We start from the raw sequence: 27932 nt of genomic DNA, 5'->3' as shown, positions 1-27932 counted from the left end.
TTCTGGGTCGCGACCATCGTGGCAGTGCGTGGGGGTGACAGTGAAAGTGAAGGCCTCGGGCTGTGGTGAACTGAGACTGAGTCGCTGGCTCTTTCCCATGAGCTCCTGAGTCACTCCGGCTCGAGCACGTCGGATAGTTTCGACCGAGGTCTAGGTGTTGTCCAGGACGGGGGTCGAGGAGACACCACTCCCCTCAGCGATGCGGGTGCGTTGGAGAGCGGCGGCGGAGCCTACCTCGGGGGCAGTGGTGCCCACAGCTCAGGTTCGGCCGAGCAACAGCCCCAAACGGGCGGCTTCTTCTTTCAGCAGGAACCGTTGCGGCCTCCGAAGACAGCGCCGCTGGGCACCGGAAACGCAGGTACTGGCCGCTATGCAGCGGTCCTGTCCCGTCCCCTCCCGTCCCCGCCCTTCTGGAGGCCCCCGGTGCCGAAGGTGTCGGGGAACGACTCCCTAAGGCCTGCCGTGTACCCCTCCTTTGCGCATATCGACCTGCTCTTGCTTCGCTTGTTGCTCCGACACCCCCCCCCCCCCCCCATCCCCTTCTCTGTCCAGCTGAGAGTGGAGCCCTGGGGCTTCCCCCCCTCCCGCCTCCTTCTGACCTGGCCATGGGAACGTGTTCTTTCTCCCATCCCCCCTCGCCTGTGGGGGATGAGGGCCTGAGAACTAAAGCTCCGTGCATCCCGGGTGCCTGCCTGTCTCCTTTCGGCACCGCTTGGAAATGAGCCGCGTAGGGGGTCTGGCAACTGCACTTCTCCTTAGATGAGTGGTTATGTTTCTGGGTTATGGACCTGTGCCCGAGTAAAGGTATGATGTCGTGTTGCAGCCTGCTTGCAACACCTCTCTATTTATCCCTTTCTGTGCCCACGCATCTGTGTGTGTTTTATCCATTTGCTAGCCTGACTGCAGATGGTCTCAGTCTTCCCCTTATTGAAGAACTCTTTAACTCAGGTCTAAAGGTTTGCAAAAAAATAAACCCAACCCAACAGTAACATAAAGCATTGTTTGTTGGTTAGGTGTTTAAGGTAGATATCAGATTCTGTTTTCAATAAATTTTGGAGCTTTCATTGGATTTTTTTTTTCAAATGTGTATGAGAACAATGATAGTGAAGAGTCTTTCAGGATTATGTGAAAAATTAGCGGTCTTCCATTTATTAACCTTTTGAAGTCTTACATTTGTGTCTGAAATCTATGAAAAACCCACAAAAACAGCAAGCATGTAATAAGACTTACTAATTTTTCAGGTTAGCTCTTTTAGAAAACATGTTTTCATAGGGGAGGAGTGGGCTCTTCCCCTTTTTTTTGGTCACCTTCACGTGAACATTGTGTTCATTTACTGTCATGTAGAAAGGCATCTAGAGTTTGCTAAAGTGAGAACTTCACCCATATTTCAGAAAACACAATAAAACAATATATTTGAAGTATACTTGAAATTATATTTATACTATAAGTAAAAGTATATTTAAAGTCCAAAAAGTGATGCATTCTGTGTGTGCTCTGTGTGAATACATTCTAATTTAGTGATTTCTAAGAAAAACTGTTAACAAAAACTTTTCAGAACACCTGCAACAGGCAAGTATTCCCTCTGGATCACAAGATAAAGTTTCAGTTCCTGATTCTGGACCGGAAATAGCTGAATCTCAGGTGGCTGTGGCTCATGTGGTACCATCAAAATTGTCTGTTAAAGCACCTGAGTTTTATCCATCAGGATACAACCATAACTTTAATCAGAACTTCGCAGTGAGTGTTTGTCTTTCTTATTAGTATACACCAATTTACTTATACTCAAATTAACAATGTTTTCTTGAGATCTTGTGTATCAGATAACTCGAATGCTGTATTTGCTGAAGAGATTACAAAAAATTGGACGATAACCTCCAGAGACACAGTCAGAATGTTAAGTGTTAAAGGGTCAATGTTATGCTGTGTGTGAGAGCCTTTCGGGGGGGGGAGGGGGGGGTATTTTGCTATAGCTTGCTGCCCTTCCCTGTTGATTACACCAAGCACTGATTGCGCTCAACATCACAGTAAGCTGTCTTTTTGTCGACTGCCGCCATTGTAGTTATTATACATCTGTACTGCATTTTAAGTGAAAGCTTAGCTGCACTTTTATTCAGATTTCACAGGTATTTGAAGCAAGTGTGGGAGAAAGAAAAGCTAAAGTTCAAGCTAAGCACAGACTTTACCTTTCCTAAATTTACTGTGCCATGGGTATGATTTCCCACAATTGCCTAACTTTATGTATCATCATTTGTCTTTTAATTCCTTCAATGATATTGTATCACCAAAGGGAAAAAAAGTAGGATTTGGCTCATTCCTAGCAGTTAACCTACCCACATACCTAGTATGAAATATATTTCCAGCCAGACAAAGGATAATTTTAGATCAATATTGTAGATTCATCATGTAATAAAAGTTGGTACTTCTTATTTTTAACTCCCCTTGTTTTCCATATTATCGCTACAGTAATTCTACTCCAGAGAAGATCTATGTGAATTCCTGGAATATCCTTTTGTTATGCAAGCAGACAAACTCTGGTACTATATAAAAATAGGTGGGAACTGTTACTTTTACACATAGAATCAAGTGAGAATAAACAATTATACTGAAACAAATAGATTTTTAATAACCTACATAGAAGTACTCAATTTGAATGCTAAACATGGTGGTTTGGCATTTTGAAGTTTTTTCCTCACCAGTAATATTGATGTTATCTGGATGTTACCAGCTTTGCCAGCTTACTGAATAAAATCAGTGTCTTGGATAATACAAGCCCATAGCAAATATACAACTGTTGACAAATATCAATATGAACATGCTTCAGTGAATGGATAATTTAGGCTAAAAATACTACTTTGCTCCAGTACATGTTATCTATAAATAAAGAAAAAATGCCACTTGGAATGGCATGTGTGTGCATGCGTATAATTAAAAAGTCTTGAGGCCAGCAACATTGCTTTTCAGCTGTTTTGCAAAAACACACAACCATGTGGGGAGTTCCTGATTGTTGTGTTGTAGGAATATGCTATCAATATAGGTAACTCATCTATCAATGAAAATAACTCTTAAAATGCTAGCAAAACCTAGAACATTTATTTGGAAGTACGACCCTAATCTAATCAGAGTATACTAGGCATAGAATAGTGATGTTTCAGACTTGTTAGTTCTTCACCATTGCAAAGTTCATTTGTTTGGGTTTTTTATTTTTTACTTTAATGACTGAATTAATTTCATAAACTGGGTCCACCTGCAATAAGAATAAGAAATTTAGCACACTTTACTATTACACAGATTTTTACCATGAGTTTTCACATTTGAATCAAAATGAAGTTTTGAGAAACTTCTTTTTTTCTGTTTTAGAATTAATACTCCTTAGCTTTCATTTGTATTGTTCCCTGGATTTTTTAGATCTAAAAGCTCACATTGTTTTTGCTATTTATTATGCATTTATTGTTTTAGAAATAATGTGTTGATTCTTTGTTTTATTGTACATTACTGTTATTACTATGTATGTCCTAATAACATTTGATTATTAGATCAGTTAATCTCCAGTTAGTTACCTGTGAAGATACTCTAAGGGGTACAGCATCCAAGGCATACTAGAATTTTCAGAAAAACTTTACCAAGACTTTGGGGAGGAAAGATCTCTATGGGATTCTCTGTTTGCATATAGTTGTCTACCCCAGAAGAAGTTGTGGATGTCTATAGTAGAATTGGTGACTAGATTTATGTTTGGATTGCCAGTAGGAAATGTCAGACTTGTTCTCTGGCATGGGTATGTGATGATTATATGGCTGTCGCTCCATCAGAAGGGCATAATATTCTCACTTCATAGTTTTAGGAGTGAGATTTGTATTATCTTGGGTGGAATCTCCCCACTGCCTCCTTTTCTTTTTCTTCAACTAATTTCAAAAAGGAGGTTAAGCAGCCTCAGTGGTGGGGTTTATACTTTTAGCCAAGCAGGAGGGTGCCACTTAACCTCATACAACATGAATAGGTGATATTTGTATGTGTAGCAGTCTTTGTACTTAATTTTGTAATAATTTTATTGTAAACTTGTTGAATACATATAATCTGAAGATGGGGGGGGGGAAGCTTGTTCCTAAGAAGTCTGAAGAAATCAAATCAATTATAAATTATTGGTGACTATGTTCCTAAGTGGAAATGTTGTGAAAACTTCTCAGGAAACTGGTAATGAGCACATGTATTGAAACAGAGCCTGAGAGCTGATTTGGCTCATGGGTATTTTCTGTTGTCTTTCTGTTTTTTATCTTTATGTAAGATAGGGATTTTAGTATCCGCTTAACCTTTTCATTGTAATGTCTTTAAACTCATGAACTGGCTTTTAGTACAAGAGAGGCATATCTATTACCTTTAAGTTAGTGACTCTTGCGTTTTTGTTGTGATCCAGTCCTATAGCCATCAAATATAAAGGAGAAGGATTAGACAGTGTTGGCCTGACTGAGGAATCATTTAAATTAATGGAAAATTTCTAGTTGACTTTCACAATTTTGAATCATACATTTGTGATGAATGTGTAAACTTATAGCCTCCTGTTAGCCAACTACTGTTTATAACCAAGAGGAATTTGCTTTACTTTCCCTCAGTTGATACAGTATATGGTACTGTCTTCTCTGTTAAATCTTAAAATCTGCCAGTGAGAAGAAACATGAGTGGTTTATGTCTAGAAGTTACTGGACTAAATCTAATTAGTTTTAAAAGTATCTAGTGTTACTAATTTAGCAATATACAACATATAATAATGTTTGAATTATTAATTTTTCTCTTCCATTTGTTCTGTTCCCTGGCATAGTTACTAAAACCTAGACTGCCTTTGGAGTTGCATATTTAGTATAGATAGATAAACATGATGCTAAGTTTAGCCTCTGTGGTTAACCTTTGTCATGGTCCACTTGGTGATGGACTCATGATGGTTTGTTTACCTTGATCTCAATGCCAAGGTGTTATAATTCAATCAAACAGTGTTACTTTATTATTTTGCTTGTAAACGGTGCGTGATAGAGAAAGTAGAGAAAAAGGGAAAGCAAAACAAAAGGGGGAAAGAGGGTTGGTTACCACCACGGGTCCAAAGGCATCCCTATCGTCCCAGGTCCCGAACAGCATCCTGCCAGTCCTCTGTCGTGATCCATGATCCTTTGGTGGGGAGATGTCAACGATGTCCAGTCAGGAACCATCTTTTATGCTTCTTCACCCTCCCTCACTCCCATGGGTCGAGGCCAATCTCCGCCTTTGTTTCTCAATTCAGACTTAACTGCGCAGGCTCAAAGAATCTCCGCTTCGCCTGCCAGAACCCATCTGCACTTGCCTGGCCTCGTGTTCAGGGGTCTCTTACTTGTCCGTTGGGTGACCTCAAGACCCTCGGCGAGCCTCTGCGCATGCTCTTCTTAGCTGGCCTTAGTAACAGGGAGGAGGTGGGGGGCAAGTTTGGCTGAAGCAGCAGGTGAAAATCCATCTTCTCGACAGCAGCTATTGTCCCCAGGTCGGAGGGACTTGTGCAACACAATTTTCTCCAAGCCATTGTCTATCTGTTCTTGATGGCAATGTTCAGGCAGATACTGTTCTTTGGACTGACTCCTACAACCTTTTAATTACAAAATGGGAAGAAGAATATGAATACAGGGATATCAGTATACTAAATGGGATTGGAGCCCCTTCCAGAAAAATGACATTTTCCTCCAAGACTGAATTTTTATCAGGTGAGGATGAGGGGAAGCTATCTTCCTCTCTGATAAAGGAGGATTTCATAACAACCTGATGCCTGTCAGAAAGAGCAGCTGCTTCTTTATACTAGCCACAGCAATTGCATCCCCTGCAGTCTGGCTGGAGAGTTTTCAAACAGGTTGTTTGAAGAGATGCCAGTTCAACTGTATGTGACTAAACTGCAGTTGTGCACAATTATGTCATAGTTCTGTGGAACAAAATAGTTTAACTTTATTGTACAGAACCTTTCCTGGGCTATTTGAAATTGCCTAGTAAAAGTTGATTTCCTTTAGAGAAATACAATATTTGGCAAGTTACATGGAGGTTTTTTAGCTTTTATTCTTTGGCTTCATAAGCTCTGAACTGTTAGAATCGTAGAATAATTTAGGTTGGAAAGGACCTCTATAAAGTTCTACTTAATTAAACATCATATTAAATCTTTCAAGTTTTTCTTCTGTTATATTGATGTGTCCCTCATTAGTTTAAGTTGCATACCCTTGCAACATGGGTCTTTGAAGAATTTTGGAAAATCTGCTTTTTTTCCCCCACATATTCTTCACAGATCATGAAATTAATGTCAACACTTGATTTTCAGCAATGTGTATCTGTCTTTTTCCATGGTTTGTATCCAGGGCTTTTATCTTTCAAAGATCCATGTTGCTTCACAGTAGCGGAGGCATTTTGAAGACAGAAAGTAAAAGATATCTCCTCATTAAGGGAAGGATGGTGGAGAGAATATAATTATAAACCTTACCAATGTATTTATGTCCACTAAGTAAAGAAAAAGTCGTTTATCATTTTTAGCTCGATTTTTCATTCCAGTAGATGTATTTTAAATATTTTTAATGTTAAATAGTAGATCAGCTGAATTTTTATTATCCTGTATGTTACCCTTATGTCTTGAATCACTAATTATAAGTCAGTTCTTTAGCAATCCCTATTCAGGCTCCTGCTTGCACTTCTGAGATATCATATGTGATACTTTTCACAATCTTTTATATAGTGTGACAAAGTGAATTATTTGTACTGTATGCTGCTTCCTATGCTATTCCTCTCACATACTATCATTGTAATCATTCAGAATAGCCTTGACTTTAGAGACGTTTACATATGTTCATTTTTGAATGGACAAAAAATTAGCCTTCTGTTCCATTAACAGGAGCATAAACATCGATAAAGTGGTATCATTCTAGTTCTGCCTTTCTTTAGGAACCAGGTGTGTTTACTGTCTGTTTTTTAACCTCAGTAACTGCAAATTAATGCAATACTATTTGAATAGTTTCATTTCATGCCTTGTAGTCTTTCATCCATTGTCAAGATATGCAAATTTTCTGACTTTGAAAGATCAGTTTTCCTGGCTATGTTTTTATACATGGGAACACTACACTGTATTGTATTTTTGTAATTTCTCCCTCTCCTACCTATTTTGGAGCAGTTTTGTGCTCAAAATATTTTGTTTCCAGTTTTCTTTTTTTTTTTTTTTTTTTTCCTTCTACACTTCATATATCTGCAGCATGGTTTGTGTGCATATCAGGAAAGGGTGTTGAGCCTCAGTTTGGTAGTAGTTTTATTCTTAACAGGTATACTTACTTGTTTAGTTTGTTAGTTAATCTTACACCCAACTTCACAAACTGATTTATTTTTAATGTTTTTTGATGTGTTTTACTGGGAGACCCTAATCTCTATAAAAACATGTTAACTAGTTCTTAAGATTATAGGACTACTGGAGCTTTCTGATACATTGAGGTCTATGCTCTCTAAAAATGTTTAAGTGAACCGTGTAATAAACATCACTATCAAGTATGTAGAGTATCGAGAGTTTCTCAAAACTAAGGGCTATATGGCTACGTCTGGAGATAGTAAGTGTAACAATTTTATTTTAGGTTCCTTTTATGTAGCTGGTATATTCTTTCACTGCTACAGGATTCTTCATTTGAAGATGGATATGATGGCTATCTGACTTTGGCAGAATATGTACAAGACTTCCTAAATCACCTCACCAAGCAACCAGGTTGTTTTGAAACTGAAATAGAGCAGTTTGCTGAAACACTGAATCGCTGGGTCACTACAGATGAAACTTTGCAAGAACTTGTTGAACTCTTATATCAGCAGGTAGCCTGTGTATTTGGTCTTATAACATGGATGTTATGCTTCTGTTACCTAGTGTCCAAGATATGCATCCTACTATTATTTGTTACATCATTGTACCTATGTAGTATTTTAACGGTTTGAATTTTTCTTTTTGAACTGAAACGTATAGGGAAAGATTTTTCTCAATAAACTAAAATGATAGCTCAAGTGTGGGATGCTTGTCTGATAAATTTCCCCAGTTTACTCTGTTTCATTTGCTGTGTGTTTGAATCTCCCGGGTCACATACTAGAATTGAAATTACAGCAGTTACTTAAAGGAGTTATATTTGAATTGCTGGATTTATATAGTAGAGACTGGAGAAACTCCTAATGTCAGTTGTATGCTTTTATTCTATCCTACAAAAAATTCTTCATAATACTTGGATATTTTTAATTCCTTGGTATTTTAAAAACATAAATGTATACCTACTGTCCACATCACCCTTTGGGAAATACTCTTTTACTGACAGGCTTCGTTTTTCATTTGAAATTATACCTGTTTCAGAACAGGATAATTGGAAAAAAGGAAAGCTAGTCTGCTAGCAACTAGGTCCAGTCCCATTGATGGCTATAGAAATGAGGACAGAGACACTGAACTGAACTCGGTACTAATTGGGGGAGCCATTGGAAAGAACAGTTTAATTTGTGTTACTAAGCAAATGAGCTGATGTTACGGTCTTCTGGGCTTGCTGCAGAGAATTAAGTCACACTTGTGCTTGCTTTTTATTACATTTGGTGTCTGTTGAGGGTTTAAATTGCAGGGTGACAATAAAACCCTGGCAGATGTATTGTTAACCTACTCTCCCCCCCCCACTTCCCCCTTTTGCCCCTCCCTCTCCCCCCTTCCCACTAAGGACAGGCGATCGGGAGGGAAAGGACAGAGAGAAGAGAGTTGGAAAAATTAAAAATGTTTTACTAATGCTACTAATAAGAATAGAGAAAAAATAATACAAAATATACAAAACCAATCTTGAAAGTTTCAGCAACTGCAGAGCCGGCACCCAAAGTCCTGGATTGGACTCTGTAGCCAACCGGAGCTGGATTCAGTCTCTCACTAGGCCTCAGTTCGCAGGGACAACTAGCAAGGTCCTCTCCTAATGTCGGCCATAAGCAGAAGAGAAAAAGGGATGAGATCCCTGTGATCTCCCACTTTTATATGAAGTATTCATGTGAATGGAGTGTTATACACAGTTGGTCAGTTTCTTGGTCACCTGTTTCTCGTTGCCCCTCTAGCGAGATGTCCATCCATGCTTATCAATAACCTCGCATTCCATTGCTATGTTTACCAAAACATGTGTCTGGTTCTCCAGGAAAATGCAGCTAATATGAAGGCTTTAGGTGAGAGGCAAATTCACTAAAAGATAAACTTGTTTTTTAACAAAACCAGGACAGTGTCTCACTTTCCCAAGTTGCTTTCAAATTCTACTTTGAAGAATGTAAACTTTATTCACCTCTTAAGTGCAGATACTTGCAGAATTTTTTTACTATGAAATAATCTGAGATATGTAGAAGCTGTGTGACTGGTCATTGTACAGAACTGTAGTCTTAATTTTCTCATTATAATACAGAATTGATGCACATTTAATTCGGAACAGTTTAGTTAGACATTAAGATTACCTGTGCTATGTTTGGCAGCATCATTTTCCCATCCTTTATTTAAACACAAAAGTAGTTAATAAAAGTAGTTAATAAAATATGAAAATATTGTATATAACTTTATTGGAAGAAAAAATATGAATTTATTCTATTTTTAACTTTATATAGGTTAAACAAATTGACTCTTATTTAATGTAACTCTTTTAATGTTGCCTCTTCTTCTTTCCCCCTATTTAAAACAAGTTGAATGTTGGCTGTGCCTTCCTTAACTGAGAAGCATTGAGTGTTATCAGTCTGAAATATAAGAGTTTTATGTGAAAAAATAAAACTTAGCTCAGTGCAAAATGCTGTCCTAGTATCCAGAAGCATATGATTTTAGCTTTCTTGTATGTCAGGATATTATAGTGTTTGAGCATCAATCAGTTATGCTTATTCTTCTGTCTTGAGCTTCTGCTCAAGTATTTGTTTCCTCATCCTGTTTTATCACAAAAATTAAGTTAAAATTGCTGAAATATGTTTAAGTATCTGCTTCAGTGATGTTTGAGCAGATTTACAGATGCTAGGTTTGTGAAGGAAAAAGGCTAAAATGAAATAAACCCAAGTCCTTTACAGTCTTCCCTTCATCTGAATATCAGGTATGTTAGCTTGTCTATAAGAACTAATTATCTATTTCCCCCTGTTCTTCCTAATCCATTTGTCATGACAGAGTGAAGTGCCAGTTCTCTTGTTTTCCAAAAGCTGAACGCTCTGACTTTCATGGCTCAACTGTTGTCTAGTTAATACAGTGGATTGTTGCTGTTAGAAGGTTCTCAAGATATGTATTGGTAGACTAGCCTTTATGCTTAGATTGTGAGTTATGAGTTGGAGATGACATGGGATTACCAAGCAACAAGAATTCAGGGAAGACATTATTTCATTATAATGATTGTTTATTAAGATGATGTGAGGTGGCTTTCTTTGGTCTCTGTGTGCTATACCAGGTTATAATACCTGAAACTGAATTGTTTCAGTATTTGATGCAACCACAAATACAAACCAACTAATGAGAAGATAATGGCTCAAAAAAATACAGATGAAGTTTGAAGAAGCTGTGGGTTTTGATTGTGTGGTGTTTTGTGCTGATTTTTGGTTGGTTTTTTTTGTTTGCTTTTAGGAAAGAGAAGTGTAATTTAAGTGATGTATTTTGCCTTACAAAAAGTGGGGGCACCTCTTCTAGTCCAAGCAACCGATTGAACCAAAGCATCAAAAAGCTCATTAGCTATTTCACATGCCTCTTAGTGGAAACTAAAGTCAATTTGACTATCTTAATTACTTAAATTTGTTGAATCTTCTAAACATCTGTTAAATTTTCTAAATATTTGTTGAATCTTCTAAAGATACCATGGTACCTCAGGAAATTACATACCAGTCAGCCTCACCTCCATCCCTGGAATGGTGATGGAGCAACTCATTCTGGATGTCATCTCCAAGCATGTGGAGGAAAAGAAGGTTATCAGGAGTAGTCAGCATGGATGCACCAAAGGGAAATCACGTTTGACCAACTTGATAGCCTTCTATGATGGTATGACTGGCTGGGTAGATGAGGGAAGAGCAGTGGACGTTGTCTACCTTGACTTCAGCAAGCCTTTTGACACCGTCTCCCACAACCTCCTCATAGGCAAGCTCAGGAAGTGTGCGCTGGATGAATGCATGGTGAGATGGATCATGAACTGGCTGGATGGCAGTGCTCCAAGTGTTGTGATCACTGGTGCAGAGTCTGGTTGGAGGCCTGTAGGTAGTGGGGTTCCTCAAGGGTCAGTGTTAGGTCCAGTCTTGTTCAGCCTATTAATCAGTGACCTGGATGAAGAGACCAAGTGCACCCTCAGCAAGTTTGCTGATGATACCAAGCTGGGAGGAAGGACTGACATAACAGAAGGCTGTGCTGCCATTCAGTGAGACCTGGACAGGCTGGAGGACTGGGCAGAGAAGAACCTGATGAAATTCAACAAGGGCAAGTGTAGGGTCCTGCACCTGGGGAGGAACAACCCCAGGCACCACTACAGGTTGGGGTGGACCTGCTGGAAAGCAGCACTGCAGAGAAGGACTTGGGAGTTCTCGTTGACAACAGTTTGACCATGAGTCAACAGTGTGCCCTTGTGGCCAAGAAGGCCAACAGTATCCTGGGGTGCATTAAGAAGAGTGTGACCAGCAGGTCATGGGAGATTATCCTCCCCCTCTACTCTGCCCTGGTGAGGCCGCATCTGGAGTACCGTGTCCAGTTCTGGGCTCCCCAGTTTAAGAAGGACAAGGAATTATGGGAGGGAATCCAGCAGTAGGCTATGAAGATTATTAGGTGTCTGGAGCATCTTTCTTATGAGGAGAGACGGAGAGAGCTGGGTCTGTTTAGCCTGGAGAAAAGAAGGCTGAGTGGGGATCTCATCCACGTTTATAAATATCTAAAGGGTGGATGTCAAGAAGGTGGGATCATACTCCTTTCAGTGGTGCCCAACAATAGGATGAGGGGCAACGGGCACAGACTGAAGCAAAGGAGGTTCCATCTGAACATGAGGAGAACCTTCTTTACCTTGAGGGTGACAGAGCACTGGAACATGCTGCCCAGAAGAGGGTGTGGAGTCTCCTCCTCTGGAAACATCCAAGACCTTCCTGGATGCATTTCTGTGTGATCTACTCTAGGTGAACCTGCTTCAGCAGATGGGTTGGACTAGATGATCTCCAGAGGTCCCTTCCAACCCCAACCATTCTGTGATTCTTTCCAGCAAACTTATGGACTTAGTACAGTTATACTGAGCGCATGTTTGCCTGTAGAAAGTAACTAGCTATAATGCATTGCCATGCTAATGGCAAGATGCCTTTTTCAAACACGTTAGAAGCAGAAGCATGCAAGCACATATATAGTGCTGAGAGATGATCAAGATGTAAAAGAAATGTTCAAAGATGATAAAGCCAAAGGAGAAGTTTAATGAATTCTTAGTATCCCTGGGTTTTTTTGGCACAGCTGATCAAGTTACTTAGACCAGAGCCTGTATCTGAGAAATTATCTCAAATTCAGTTCTTGTTTGAAGAGAGTTCAAAACAAATGAACAGTAATAAATTGCTAAAATAAGGGGATGTTCTGCTTTAAGTTCTAAGAGAGATTTAACATAGACACTAATTAATTCCCAATTACTTTTCACAGAATCACAGAATGTTAGGTATTGGAAGGGACCTCAAGAGATCATCTAGTCCAATCGCCCTGCTGGAGCAGGAACACCTAGATGAGGTTACACAGGAATGTGTCCAGGCGGGTTTTGAATGCCTCCAGAGTAGGAGACTCCACAACCCCCCTGGGCAGCCTGTTCCAGTGTTCTGTTACCCTCACTGAGAAGAAGTTTCTTCTCAAATTTAAGTGGAACCTTTTGTGTTCCAGTTTGCACCCATTGCCCCTTGTCTTATCAGTGGTTGTCACTGAGAAGAGCCTAGCTCCATCCTCGTGGCACTCACCCTTTACATATTTATAAACATTAATGAGGTCACTCCTCAGTCTTGTCCAAGCTAAAGAGACCCAGCTCCCTCAGCCTCAGTGGGTGTTACCGTGGCAAGGGTGGGTGATTTAAAAGCTGTTGTAACTCAACACCCACACTCAGTTCCTGAGATCAGCTGATCGGAGGCAGCTCAGCGGGTCCTGATTAAGCGAAATCTTCAAGGTACAGAGAAGCCTTTTTTGTTTGTTTGTGGTTTGTTTTTTTTTTCCTCTCAATTGGGCACTTTCGTTCTCGAGAGACCCAGAAGCTCCCGGCAGCCCTTGCGAGAGCAGCTGACGTGGAGTGGGCGTTACCACGGCGAGGGCGATCACACCCCTGCCCCTTGCCTTGAAAAAGCCTCCGGGAGGACAGTGATGCGTCGCTGCCCACCAGGTGCTGGAAGGGGCCATCGGCTTGTGACGCAGGTGAGTAGCATCCACACTGTGCTGCAGCAGCGGGAGTGGTAACTCGTGCACTAGGGTGTAGAGGTTGTCACTTTTTGCTAGGTAGACTCTCTCACCTATTGCTACTGTCTGCTGCTGACCATGGTCTCGACCGGAAAGAGAGCTTGTCTGAAGAAGACTGTAGTAACTCAGACAGACTGTCTGCCCCGAACCATGGCTATTCAGGTTTCTGGCTGCAGGGAGTGCCAGAGCCTGTTGCTGCTGGGTGAGGATGGCCAGCATCCCACCTGTGTGAGGTGTGAGCAGGTGCAAGATCTGCTCAGCATGGTTGCAAAACTTAAGGAGGAGGTTGAGACACTGGTGTCCATCAGGGAGTGTGAAAAAGAAACTGACAGGTGGAGTAAATCCCTGGTGTGCCACTCAGAGAGGCTCCAGGGGGATACCACCAAAAGGTGATGGGCTCCTTGCCCTGTCAGGCAGAGGGAGAAGACCTGAGACAGCCCCTGCCCCGTTGCTGTTGGGCAGAGGTAGGGGACAGAAAAGATGACGAGGGTTGGAAGCTAGTTCCGGTTCACGGCTGTGGGTAACCTCCCTCCCTACCTGCTTTGCTTCCTCAGATGCCTCTCTGTAATAAGTTTGAGGCCCTGGATCTTGAAGAAGAGGTAGGTGAGGATGTGGTGCAAGGCCCACCTACGAGGTTGCATAGAAAGAAGCAGTTGACCCCATGCCTCAAGACCGCCTCAGATAAGAAAAGAAGAAGGGTAATCGTAGTAGGCAATTCCCTTCTGAGAGGGGCAGAGGGCCCGATCTGCAGAGCTGACCCTCAATGTAGGGAAGTGTGCAGTCTACCTGGAGCTCAGATCATGGACATCACCAGGACGCTACCCAACCTGGTGCACCCAATGGACTACTACGCATTGCTGATCTTCCAGACAGATGGGGAGGAAGCTGCATCCCGTAGTCTGAAGGGAATGAAAAAAGATTTCAAGGCCTTGGGACAGATGGTAAAAGAGTCTGGGGCTCAAGTGATTTTCTTTTCCCTCCTTCCAGTTTTGGGTGATGATCTGGGATGGAAAAGGAAAATTCAGTCTGTAAACAATTGGCTACAAGACTGGTGCTACAGGCAGGGCTTAGTGTTCTTTGATAATGGCTGGTTTTATAAGACACCAGTCTGAGCAGTGATACGTGGGAAAGGTTTATCTTGCAGGGGCAAAAGGATGCTGGGACAGGAATTAGCAGGGCTCGCTTGGAGAGCTTAAACTAGACTCGAAGGGGGATGGGGTTGTAGCTGGGCTTCAATCAGTGGGGCAGCACCCTAGAATTCATGATGGCTGGGAGACCTCCCATACCCCTAGGGTGAAATCGGTGTGCCCAACTCGCTCTCTGAAATGCCTGTACACCAATGCGTGCAGCATGGGAAATAAGCAGCAGGAGTTAGAAATCTGTGTTCGAGCAGGAGATTATGACCTGGTGGCAATTACAGAGGCACAGTGGGACAGCTCATATGACTGGAATGTGGTCATGGATGGCTATGTCCTTTTCAGGAAAGACAGGCCAGCCAGGCGTGGTGGTGGAGTCGTTCTTTACATGAGAGAGTAACTACAATGTATTGAGTATTGTCCAGGCACAGATGAGGGGCGAGTTGAGAGTCTATGGGTGAAAATTAAGGGGCAGGCTGGCAGGGGTTAAACTATTGTGGGTGTCTGTTATAGGCCACCAGATCAGGGTGAGGAAGTTGATGAGGCCTTCTACAGGCAGCTGAGAGCAGCCTCACAGTCACAGGCCCTGGTTGTGGTGGGGGATTTTAACTTCCCTGATGTTTGCTGGAAGGACTACTTGGCCAGCCAGCCACAGTCTAGGAGGTTCCTCCAGTGCCTTGACGATAATTCCTGATGCAAAGGGTGGAGGAGCCGACTAGGAGAGGTGCACTGCTGCACCTCATCCTCACTAACAAGGATGGTCTGGTTGAAGCGGTAAAGGTCAAAGGCTGCCTTGGTTGTAGCGACCACGAAATGGTGGAGTTCAGGATCTTGTGTGACAGGAACAGAATAGCAAGCAGAATTGCAACCCTGGATTTCAGAAAGCAAACTTTGGCCTTTCCAGGCAATTGCTAAGGGAAATCCAATGGACAAGGCTGCTTGAAGGTAAAGGGGCCCAAGATAGTTGGTTACTGTTCAGGGACCGCTTCTACCAGACTCAAGATCAGAGCATCCTGACATGCAGGAAGTCAAGGAAGGGAACCAAGAGACCTGCGTGGTTAAACAGGGAGATGCTGGGTAAGCTCAAGTGGAAAAGGAGAGTTTGGAGATCATGGAAGGAGGGGCTGACCACTTGGGAAGAATATAAGGCTGTTGTCAGAGGGTGTAGGGAGGCAACTAGGAAAGCTAAGGCTTCCTTAGAAGTAAACCTGGTGAGAGGGGTCAAGGACAACAGAAAGATCTTTTTCCAATATGTGGCAGATAAAACTAACCCCAGAGGCAATGTAGGCCCACTGATGAATGAGGTGGGTGCCCTGGAGACAGAAGATACAGAGAAGGCAGAGTTACTGAATGCCTTCTTTGTCTCTGTCTACTCTGCTGGAGGCTGTCCTGAGGAGCCCCGTACCCCTGAGGCCCCAGAGGAAGTCAGGATAATGGAGGAGTTGGCCTCGGTTGATGAGGACTGGGTTAGGGAGCAATTAGGCAATCTGGACATCCATAAATCCATGGGTCCGGATGGGATGCACCTGCGGGTGCTGAGGGAGCTGGCTGAGGTCATTGCTGGACCACTCTCCATCATCTTTACCAAGTCATGGGAAATGGGAGAGATGCCTGAGGACTGGAGGAAAGTAAATGTCACTCCAATCTTCAAAAAGGGCGGGAAGGAGGACCTGGGTAACTATAGACCGGTCAGCCTCACTTCCATCCCTGGGCAAGTGATGGAACAACTTATCCTTAATGCCATCTCAAGGCATATCAGGGATAAGAGGATCATTAGGGGCAGTCAGCATGGCTTTACCAAGGGTAAGTCATGCTTGACCAACCTCATTGTCTTTTATGAGGACATAACAAGATGGATGGATGGTGGCAGAGCATTGGATGTGGTCTACCTTGACTTCAGTAAAGCCTTTGACACAGTCTCCCACAGCATCCTTACAGCTAAACTGAGGGAGTGTGGTCTGGATGATCGGGTAGTGAGGTGGACTGTGAACTGGCTGAAGGGAAGAAGCCAGAGAGTCATGGTCAATGGGGCGGAGTCTAGTTGGAGGCCAGTATCTAGTGGAGTGCCTCAAAGGTCAGTACTGGGGCTGGTATTATTCAATATATTTATCAGTGATTTGGACGAGGGAATAGAGTGTACTATCAGCAAGTTTGCTGATGACACCAAGCTGGGAGGAGTGGCTGACACACCAGAAGGCTGTGCTGCCATCCAGCGAGACCTGAACAGGCTGGAGAGTTGGACAGGGAAAAAATTTAATGAAATACAACAAGGGCAAGTGTAGATTATTGCATCTGGGTAGGAACAACCCCAGGTTCCAGTATAAGTTGGGGAATGACCTATTAGAGAACAGCCTAGGGGAAAGGGACCTGGAGGTCCTGGTGGACAGCGGGATGACCATGAGCCAGCACTGTGCCCTTGTGGCCAGGAATGCCGATGGCATCCTGGGGTGTATTAGAAGGGGAGTGGTTAATAGGTCGAGAGAGGCTCTCCTTCCCGTCTACTCCGCCCTGGTGAGACCACATGTGGAATATTGTGTCCAGTTCTGGGCCCTTCACTTCAAGAAGGACAGGGAACTGCTTGCTCTTGTTATATTTCATTAAATTTTTCCCCGCCCTACTTCTCAGCCTGTCCAGGTCTCTGGAGGGCAGCACAGCTTTCTGGCGTGTCAGCCACTCCTCCCAGTTTTGTGTTACCAGCAAACTTGCTGACAGTGCACTGTATTCCCTCATCCAAGTAATTAATTAATCTGTTGAATAGTACTGGTTCCAGTACCGACCCTTGAGGGACTCCGCTAGATACAGGCCTCCAACTGGACTCTGTCCCATTGACCACAATTTTCTGGCTTCTTTCCTTCAGCCATTTCGCAGTCCACCTCACTACCCAGTCGTCCAGACCACACTTCCTCAGTTTAACTGCAAGAACGTTGTTGGAGACTGTGTCAAATGCTTTACTGAAATCAAGATAGACCACATCCACTGCTTTACTGTCATGTATCCACCTGGTTATGTCCTCTTAAAAGACTGTGAGAATGGTTAAGCATGACTTTACCTTGGTGAATCCATGTTGACTGCCCCTAATGACCCTCTTATCCTTGATATGCCTTGACTTGGCACCAAGGATAAGTTGTTCCATCACCTTTCCAGGGATGGAGGTGAGGCTGACCAGTCTATAGTTACCTGGATCATTTGTCTTGCCCTTTTACTTATTCGTTTTGTTTTAATGCACTAATCGCTCCTTGAGAGAGTGTGTCCCCTTGAGAAAGTGTCTTAATGGTCTGAATGTCTACTGTTGATTTTTTTTTTTTGTATGAACAGTTTGTGATGTTCAGACATTCTTTGGTGTAGGTTACATGGAAAAGTAGAATTGATGACTTGTGGCATAATGGTGGTTTTTTTCTTAAAGCCACAAAATTACAGTATAACGAACTTATAAGTGCTGAAATGCACACAGCAAAGCGTTAAAGAGATACAAAAACTAACATGAGAAATAGTAATTATTCATCTTCTGCTCTTCAGTTGTGTATTCAGCTGGTTTTAAGCACAGTTTTCCAATAAGCTTTTAAAGGTATTTCCTGATAACAACTTCTATGAATAATTTATTTTTCCACTTTTATTTTGGAAGGCTACATCTGTCCCAAATTTTTCCTACATGGGAGCACGGTTATGTAACTATCTATCTCACAATCTAACTGTTAGTCCACAAAGTGGGAACTTCCAACAGTTGTTACTTCAAAGGTCAGTATTAGCCTGTTACTTTCTCAGGTTGTTTTTCTCTTTTGTACGTAACTCTTAATATAGCTTGCAAAGAGGTACATATTTGAAACAGAAGTTTAGATTGAGGATTATTAAAGCATAGATACATGCTGGATAGTGAATATTTTTATATTTTTTAATGTGGAAAGAGGACTCTATTCAGGGTTCTGTAGGCTCTTTTGAATTGAGTGTATTAGACTGATACCAAATTACAAGGTAAATTTGAAAGCTAGTAAATTTTAAAAGTATACTAAATGTACATATATGTACTGTCCTTGTCCTTTGACTCTTGCTAGGACTTATTTCATTGTGTTTTTTCTTTAATTACTTTTCTGGCTGGAGTTGCTGTGTAAGATTTATTCATTGGTTGGGTAACTGACTTCACACCTATGAAGTAGATGCATAAAATCCAGAAGGATAAGTTTATTCAAGTTTTAGTTACTACAGAATGTGGGGACTTATGGTTTAATAGTGATTAGACTTCAAAAAATGCAACATTTTTTAAATGCATGTATTTCCTTTTAAATCTTTCTGTATGATATTTGAAGGAGTAGTACACTTCAGTAATTAATAATTCTTTAGAAATTAGCCTTTTTTTTTTTTTTTTTAAGGACTTTTTGCTTTCTAAGCTTCAGACTTGCTTCTTATTTTAAAAGTTTCACTTAGTCCACTTATGTTTAGGAGCAAAAGCATGATAAAGTTAAAAGATCATCAAAATGCATTGCTGTTATTTGGGAGGGGTACCTTTATAGAGAAGAGCTGAATTTCTTTTCTTTTTTCCTTTTTATTTTTTTTTCCTTATCCCAAAGCAGATGAGCCTTTCTGCCTTCGAAATTTTCACTTCTATATTGTCATTTGTTTGGTTTTGTTTGTGGGTTTGTGTCTGTGTGAGTGGTTTTTTTGTGTGTGTGTTTGTGGGGTTTTTTGTATTGTGTGTTGTTTTGGTTTGGTTTGGTTTGGTTTGTTTGGGGGGGGGTGTTTGTGTTGTGTTGTTTTCTTTTTTTTACTATGTATGTTACTTGAACAATACCATGAAGGAAATCCCTGTTAATGTTGGATTATCTGATTCCTGACTTTAAAGCTAAACCAATAGATGACATTCCTTTTACTGCCCTGAAGCCATAAATTTAAAGTTGCTTACCTTTTTATTGCTAATATAGTTGGAATGGTAGGGGCAAATAAACAAGCTAACAATATGAATACAGAGAACTCCTGTTTCTCAGCCCAGTTTTCTACTTGAAAGTTTTTATTTCAAGCCCTTAGATTTTTTCAGTTTCTCAGGTATTTCTTAGTTTGTTGTGTAACCATTGAGAATACATTGGAGGTTGTCTTGCTTTCCTTTTTATTTCAAATATTTTTAATTTGTTTTTGAACTGCTATGTAAACTTGTATATTTTTGACACAGTTATTGAATACTAGAAAATTTCTTCACTGCCATGTTATCTTAATCCTCAGTATTTGCATTTGTATCTAAATTGTGCATTACTGTCACCTAAAATGGTGGGATAAAGAATTTATTGAATAAGAGTAAGGCATCTAAGATAATGTGGGCAGCACTCTGAAAGAGGGAAAATGCCTTTGAGTATACTGAGTATACCTGCTTTATTTCTGTTGATGTTTGGCTGCCTATGTTAAGCTTCCTGGACCTAATATATAAACTGTGTAACTGTCTTTTTACATGTTGCAATTTGCTCTATTTAATTTTGCTGTCTCAGATATCTCAGTGCTTGAAAACACAATCATGTAATCATATGTATTCATCTAGAAGGACAAAAATCCCCATTGTCTTTGAAGTCCTCTTACTTCCTTCACAAATCATACTTCCTAGCATTCAGCATTTAACAGTTTTAATGCAGTGAATAAGTTCTTAGCATTCTAGTAAATAAGTAGCTTGTTACGTATGTTGGGAAGTCTACAGATAATATGATTTTTGTTTTAATGTTTTCAGGTGTCAAATGGAATACGAAAACAGAGATGAAGCTGCCAAAGGAGATGAGACTACTCAAAAACAATTTCATGCTTTTGTGTTTTTCTTAGCTGAACTTTACCTTAACCTAGAGGTAAGAAGAAAGCTGCATGTCAAATGATTCTTCAGTAATTTTTGTCGTGTTTAGGTAAACACTAAAATGGAATATCATTTGAGGTGTGTTTTCTGTTTTTTTTTAAGGGGGAGGGAAATAAAGTAAAATAAATTTAGAACACTTTGATTATAATGTGTGTCCCAGAAATAGATAAAAAAGGACAAGATCATCAGAAGAAAAATGTATTAATATAAAGAAAAAAGTGTAAGAATTCATAAAAAGAATCAACCATAAACCACCTTTGGAATTAAACTTTTGGTATTTTCTTTTGTCTGGTAAAACCACCAGATTACTACACTTAACCATCATATGAAATATTACAACCTAGCAGAAGCAGATCAGGATCAGTAACCCATGTAACTGAGTATTCAGCCACTAATAAGAACTATTATCAAATGCTTGAGGGAGGTGTAGGAATCTTCAAAATGGGCAATTCAAAATGCAGACCTTTAAAGAGATTTCTTCTGAAGGTTGAGTCCTTGGCTTATGCATGAAGCATGAAATCTTGTATTTAGATCATTTTTTTTGTATCTGATATATACAAAAAATGTATATACACATAAAAATTCTTTGACTCATACCTGTGAGTTCAATAAGTTCACTGACTGCTGTAGTGTCCTTAAAAATATTTTTTTTTTCACTGGATTATTTCAAAGGTTTGATTTAAGCCAGTGCTATAAAAATGTTCTGCTGTCATGAGGAAAGAAAACTCTGACTTTTCCATTTTTGTTCATAAGTGGGCCTTGAAATTTAATTTTAACTTGCTAGAAGTAAAAAGGAAGCTTTCCAAAGGGTTTGGGGGAGGATGAGTTGCTCAGTTTGGAGTATACCAATTATTTTTAAACCATTTCCTATAATTTTTAAATATCTAGAGTGCCTTCTAGAAGTAAGCTACTCTACAGCTTTAGAGAATGCATTATATAAGATGGGAAAGAGTATGGGATTCTGAGAATTTGAGATTATGTGGACCACTTGCCAGTCATTTTGCAACTTTTCCTAGCAGTCTATGAGCAAAGGAACAAAATGCTAGACAAGCATCGTTATGTATACGTCAGAATTGTAAGGGTGCTACTTAAAGTCTGTGTCCTAGAATAGTTACAGTATTTGGCGTATTCTTCCAACTGAAGAGTTCAACTGTGTTAATCACAAACCAAATCATACAGCATTTGGGAGAAAAAATGTGACTAAATTAACTTCAAAACTTAAGTCTTTTAAATGTGTGTGGGGTTTTTTGTTTGTTCTTTAAATATGTTTTGCAGATTAAAGGAACAAAGGGACAGGTAATGTGAGCAGAAATTCTTCAAGAAGGCCTTTGGGAATTACTAAATGTGCTCTTCTCTAATCCTGTGGATAGTAATTTGATATGTGCAGTGAGACAGTAGTTGTAAAGGGAAAAAAATAGTTTATTATTTTCAAATATATCATCATAGTCCTGAATGTAAGAGGGAAGCTCATGAGCACTACTTGTTTATACAGTTATATGTAGATCATAACTACAAATACTAAGATACTTTGGTTTTTTTTTATTCTTGAGATTTTTTTCATCTGGGATAAGTAAAAAACAGAGTATATGACAGCTAACAGTGGAAAGTGAGGAAAATGAGATATGGTCATATACAGTTCCTGCTGATGAAGCATTGGGGAAAAAAAAAAAATAGAAAAAAAAAAAAGTGAAAGCCTGTTTCTTTGTGCTACAGGCTAGAATGGATTCCTGGCCACAAATTCAAGATCCAGGCTAACAGGTAGCCACATCACATAATTCCTTCTGTAGGTCAGTACTATAGTATGTGGTTAACAGCTCTAATTAAATGAAGTAATGTGGAGAGGTTTATAATTATGAGTAATTAGAAATTCAGAAATTATTAGGTAAAAGGAGCAAGGGACTGTTTTGTCTCAATCAGCATGAACATTATCAGAGTTAAGCAACTGTCTGTCATTCTTGGATGTCCAGCTCATATCCTTCCATGCCATGCAAATGCTTTAACTGGATGCCTCAAAAGAGAAATAAGTAATGCATAAAGGTATTGGGTTGTGCTTCTAGACATAAAGCGTAGGTGGCAGTGTCTTATGAAAGTATTTCTTGTCAGAAAGATGAGAATTTTTGTATATCTAAATGAAGTGCTTCAAGATTGGGAAGAGAAAGTCAAGAGGCTTTGGGTAATAGGAAGATTGGGGTTGTATGGTGAGATTTTTGGGTGGTTTTTTTGGTGTGTTTGGGTTTTTTGGTTTTGTTTGTTTGTTTTTTTCAAAAAGCCTTACTAGATGGAAAGGTATGCAGGGAGTATTATGTTTCTTTTTCAGGCAATGGATTTACCTTCGTATCTTTGGGAGCTGTGGAGGAAACAAAACTGCAAATGAGGAAATATTTATGGGGTTTTATGCATTGCATCATTAGTGGAGCAAGATGTACTTTTTTTTTCTTCTTAGTACCATTACGAAATTGAGCAAACAGAAAAGTAATGTATTACTCTCAAAGTAAAATTCAAAGCCATTTGTGTACATATAAGAGCAGTAGAACTGAAGCCAAGATGCAAAGGAGTAAGCACTCCCTTTAGCTTTCCTTCTGCCACTCTTGGTGTGGGAGAAAACTATAACCAACCTGAATTGTGGAGGTTTGGGTGTGTTCTCTGTTCTGAAGGATGCTCAGCAGTTAGGTTTTATCACTTGAGGGTTGGGGTTTTTTGCAGCAAAAGGTTCTTTATATCAGTTATTTCCTACTGCATTGTTACTACTGTAGAAATATATTTCTCTTTCATGATGAAGACAAGCCTCTTTGCTCTTAAGTTTTACTTAAGTTTCTCTGTGCATAGAGCCTGACAATTTTTTTATCTTCACAAGCCATGGTTATACTCATAGTTGGGAAACAGTTTATTTTAGGAATGAAGGTCAAAAGCTAAACAGTAGTTTTGTGGAGTTTTGTTTCTATTTTTTGTGGTTGGTCAGTTTTTCTTCATTTGTCCCTCTTTCTCCCACTCTAATTTTTTCAGACTCTTCTATCTTAAATTCCAATTCTGGGAGCTTCTTTTGATATGGTGAGTAGGGAAGAGAGGTTTTGCAATTTAAACCCTTCAAATGAAGTTTGGATGTTTAAGCACATTGCTTTATAGCAAATGTGAGGTTGTGTTCAATGAGCATATTCACTACTGCAGTAAATCCTTATGTTGAAAGTCCTTCCCTGAGGCAAGGCCTGCTGAAGGACCTTTAAAAAAGACAGTAGATAAATCAGGAAGCTTTCCAGTGCTGCTGTGTTTTCTGATTGTTCTCCAAAGAAGATGGAGGGCTCACTATTTCTGTGAATATTCACAGAAATACTTATGTAGCTGCAGTGTCCATTCCAGAAAAAAAAAGGCAGTTTTGTGGTTTTGTTTTTGTGGGGGTAAATGGTTGGTTTGTTTATTTTAATGCATGAGGTTTCTGATGTCTCAAAGTATCTACAAATGTTGGAATGTATATGTAGCTAGACTGGGCTACCTCATGAAACCTTGATTTCACTACTGAAGCAATAAATGTCTCCTGTTGTCCTTTCCATTTAATATAATGATAGATACAGTTTTTTTACCTATTTGCTTTACAAAATATTTATTTTTCTTGGTGCTGTTATTTAATTACCTAGGATCAAGACAGGACTGCAGCAGAAAACTGGGAATGTGAAACAAGTGCTGACCAAGATGCTTGCTTTTATCTTTGCATTTTATTCCTTTGTATCATCAGATGCCATTCCAAACATTTTTGGATCATGTAATATTTATGCTGAGTAGATCAGGAATTGCTATTAATTTCAACCATAGTGGCAAACTAATTTTTCCTTTTTTCTTTTCCTCCTGTGCAATTATTGAACTTTCATCCACAAGAGTTTTAGACTGTATGCTGCTAAAGCTTTCTCAGCAGCAGCTTCAGTGTCCCATCCCACATCAGTAGGGTGAGGGCAAAGGTTAACCTTTTAATACTCTGTGCAGTAACTCAAAGTGATGACAATCAGCTGTGAGGTTCTATTAAATCATGACTTTACTAGAAACCACTCAGTGGAATTTCAACGAATAGGGGTACTTCAGGGCTGTCACACAGTCTTGCAGATTTTATGTATTAAAACTCAGACTGGTATGGTTAGATAATTCTTGGCTCCTCTTGTATATACCTAGATGAAGTTCTCTGGCATGTCTGATGCTACGTTGACTGAAGTCTTTCTAAAGCTTACTAACCTATTGTTATTCTCAGGTAAGCCTGTGGCATCATCTGCAAAAATATGATCTCTTTTTTTCATAGCATGTACTTAAAGCAATTAAGTTCTGTCAAATACTGTTAGTCCTTTCAAACACAATTCAGAATGTTGCAATATTTCTGTGTTAACATGACCCAAGTAACAGTATGGTCAAATGCATTATCCCTGTCCCATTGATACACAACTTCAGAAAGATGAAGTGTAATGATTTTTAACAAGAAATCACTGTAATATTAAAAAAAATATTACATGTATCACTTTGTAATGTGACTCTTTCACAGTGTAATTAAATCACTGGAGAGTAGTTTCAAAATCATGTTTCAGGACTGAAAGGAAGGAAGTGGCTATGAACTTCTAGGCAACACAAACATTGGAGATACTTACCATACTGTCTGTAGTCTAAAACAAACTATTAGGTTAGTGCAAAAGGAATTGCAGTTTTTGCATTGTTGAAATTTGCTGTTTAATATTGAAATACATTCTTAAATAAATGTGATCATGTTATACATCATTTTCATGTGCTTTTCTCACTTTATGTGTTCTTGCTAATGACTTACTGTCATGGAGGCACCGCAAAAGTCAATTTTAGGCAGACAACAAGTTCCAAACCAGACTTTATTCTAGCTGGAAAAGTATAGCAAATAAACCAACTAGAAACAAGGTTTATACAACTATTTAGCACTCTGACAACATAAAATACAGGTTCGGATATCAGTTGAGGAGATTATTGGGGTACGACAACATAAGAAGAATGAGGATCCACAATGTGCATGCATACACTCACAAGAAACAAAACTGGAGGCCTCTCACTCCAGGGTACCCACAAGAAATAATCACTCGCCTGGGTTAGGAAAGGACTGGTTCAAGGATATATCCAGTAGAGAAAAATAGCCACTCACCACAGGAGGAGGTGAGGTGCCCTCAGTCCCGGGAAGTCTCCTTAGATGGCGTCCTAGTCTAATGAGAGAGCTCCAGTTCCCAGACCCGCTGCTCTGAGAAGACCATTCAAAGCTACACCTGAAAATGACCCAAACTATTTTATGGTAAGAATGCACTGACACTTCAGTTCCTTAATTTAATGTGAATTTAACTTGATTCATAGACAGTTGCTGAAAGTTACAAAAAGCTGTCTCTCTGAATGCATATAACTTAATGTATAACTTTTTTCTTAGAATGAACCAACATTTTACACTTTTGATGGTGTTCCTTTCACTGCAGCAGATCCAGATATGTCACAAGCTTAGTATACCTATCTTATCAATCTTATTTGAAAAGTTTTAATTAAGTTTGTCCTGTTGCAGTACATAAAAAGTTGTTCTTAAAATATCTGAAATTCATACTTCAAAGACAAAATTATGTATGAATTTCTGGCTTTGTGTAATACATGCCTTATTGTGTATTAAAAGAAGGTAAATGTTTGAAATGGAGAATGTACATTTGAGTTCATATAGTTCAGAAGTTTTTGTGCTATAGTCCTCAGCACTTGGTCTCTCCAGGAAGCCAGAAATCTTCAAGTCTTTTGTTTGTCCATTGTTAGTATTAAAAGGGTTTGTTTCTTCCTCTTTGTTTTCTATCTAATCTAAGCGCAACATGGCATGACATCATTTGAGGTAAAGACATCTGTGACTACCTTTACAGTTCTCTGGGAAGATAGGTGTCATTCTTAGAGGTCAACTGATGTCCTGAGAACACTGTAGCAGGAGTTTTTTCTATAATATGTTTCATGCCATTTATGGTTTCATTAAATATGCTATTTTCAAACTGTAGAGATGTATATTAATTTAGAGGATTAGTCTTATACATTACTTGGTCTCATTTTTACTATACCAGATTACCAAGAAAAATACCAGGAGCTGCTTGAGAGGATTTGTTTCCAGATAATGAAGAAAATGGAACAGATTTATCGAGACCTGGAGATAAGTATATTTTTTGAGTGATAGTTGTGGGGTTTTTTTAACAGTAGTTATTTTTACTGCAGACTTAGGAATCCAATCTTGACAAAAATGAAGCAAAATAATAAAATTATTATTTAACCTTAAAATGGAAGTTATGTATTTGTTCAGGTGTAAGTTGATTTCAAACAAATTTTATATTTATCCAACTGAGTAGGGCAATTGAATTTCAGATATTTTTGCACACATACAAACATATTCCCTTTTGCATTTAAAAATTTGCAAGCAAAATGAAGCACCAGACAGACATTCAAGTGTTGGTAGTAAGGCAACCTGAATTCATCTGACTGACGTGCATATACATCCTAGCTAGAGATAATTACAAAATTTTCAGTGTATTTCAAAGGGAGGAGGTTGTAAAGTTTCTCTCCTCAGGATAAGTAGTATTCCCTCAATTAAGTGGCTATTCGGTATTCCTGTAAGACAAGAAAAGCAACCTAATGGCAAAAGGGGAAGCAATGGATGGGAATATACTTTTTCTGACACTGGTTTATAAGAATTTGATAGGAAACTAATGAAAGAAACACAGTCTAAAATAAATTGCTCTGAGCTTTGTACTCATATGGTTGAAGGAGGACTTTCAGTTCATGATTTGATACCCAAAAACATTTTCATTGTTGTGTTTGTGTGATAAGAGTGCTGGCCTTGATCAGTATTTTTGTTGGTAAATTAGAAAACTTTTAGATGGCACCTAGCCGAGGGGAGTTGCAGGAACTTTAGAAGACAGAGATGTCATCAGAAGTCAACAAGCTCATACTGTGGAAAAAAAAATACCCTTGTGTATTGCTGTGCTTAAAACAAATTTGGTGCAAAATGGAGACAGACAGGAGTTACACACAGCAAATGTGAACAGTGACGTGTGGAAGACTGCGAGTCAACCTTCATGCAAGATGACGTGGAACCTTCTTTGTTGAAGATTTAAGAAAAGCTTAAACAAATCTATCCTGATTCTCTGTCAGCTATTTCTTTTCTGTTCGTATATTTGAACTTGGTATTTGGTTTGTGTGTCTGAGCTCAGTATTTTAGTTTGTATATTTATATTTGGTACCAAAAGAATTGGTTTGGGGAGATAATTACAAAATGGGAACCGGTTCCGTTACTAAAGTACCACCTTGTTCCCCCTTAAGATGCATCTGTACACATGAGAGTAAATTAGTGGGGGAAGTGATTTGAATGTGAAATTCTGGGTTAGCTGTATTGCAGTTAGTGTTGTTCTGTGGATAGACTGAGTTGGATCTAAAATTAATGTAAGGGATTGATGCTTAATATGCTGTTTATTGACATCTGTAAGAAATTACAAAAGGTAGGAGCTGAAGGATGTAATTATTGCTCAGCTAATTGAAATTGCATATAAAGATTATAGTCGCAGGAATTAAATGA

At 39.6% G+C, this 27932-nt stretch overlaps 1 protein-coding gene across 2 annotated transcripts; it reads left to right on the top strand.

Moving 5' to 3' along the window:
- Positions 1–27932, top strand: LOC139826349 (polyadenylate-binding protein-interacting protein 1-like). 2 transcript variants are annotated; one of them, XM_071801644.1, is made up of 6 exons: positions 1–358; positions 7642–7830; positions 18170–18282; positions 20249–20360; positions 24521–24596; positions 26431–27932. In XM_071801644.1, exons 1-6 carry the CDS (start codon positions 200–202, stop codon positions 26535–26537), a joined length of 756 nt encoding a protein of 251 aa, XP_071657745.1. In that variant the 5' UTR covers positions 1–199; the 3' UTR covers positions 26538–27932. The 2 variants fall into 2 exon arrangements, 1 of the variants encoding a protein (XP_071657745.1); XR_011736288.1 differs by lacking the exons at positions 7642–7830; positions 18170–18282; positions 20249–20360; positions 24521–24596; positions 26431–27932 and adding an exon at positions 1556–7200 and having other exon boundaries at positions 1–205; positions 307–358.

Source organism: Patagioenas fasciata, chromosome W, assembly GCF_037038585.1.
Source record: "Patagioenas fasciata isolate bPatFas1 chromosome W, bPatFas1.hap1, whole genome shotgun sequence".
Classification (NCBI taxonomy): Eukaryota; Metazoa; Chordata; class Aves; order Columbiformes; family Columbidae; genus Patagioenas; species Patagioenas fasciata.
This window is presented reverse-complemented; position numbering and strand designations above follow the sequence as displayed.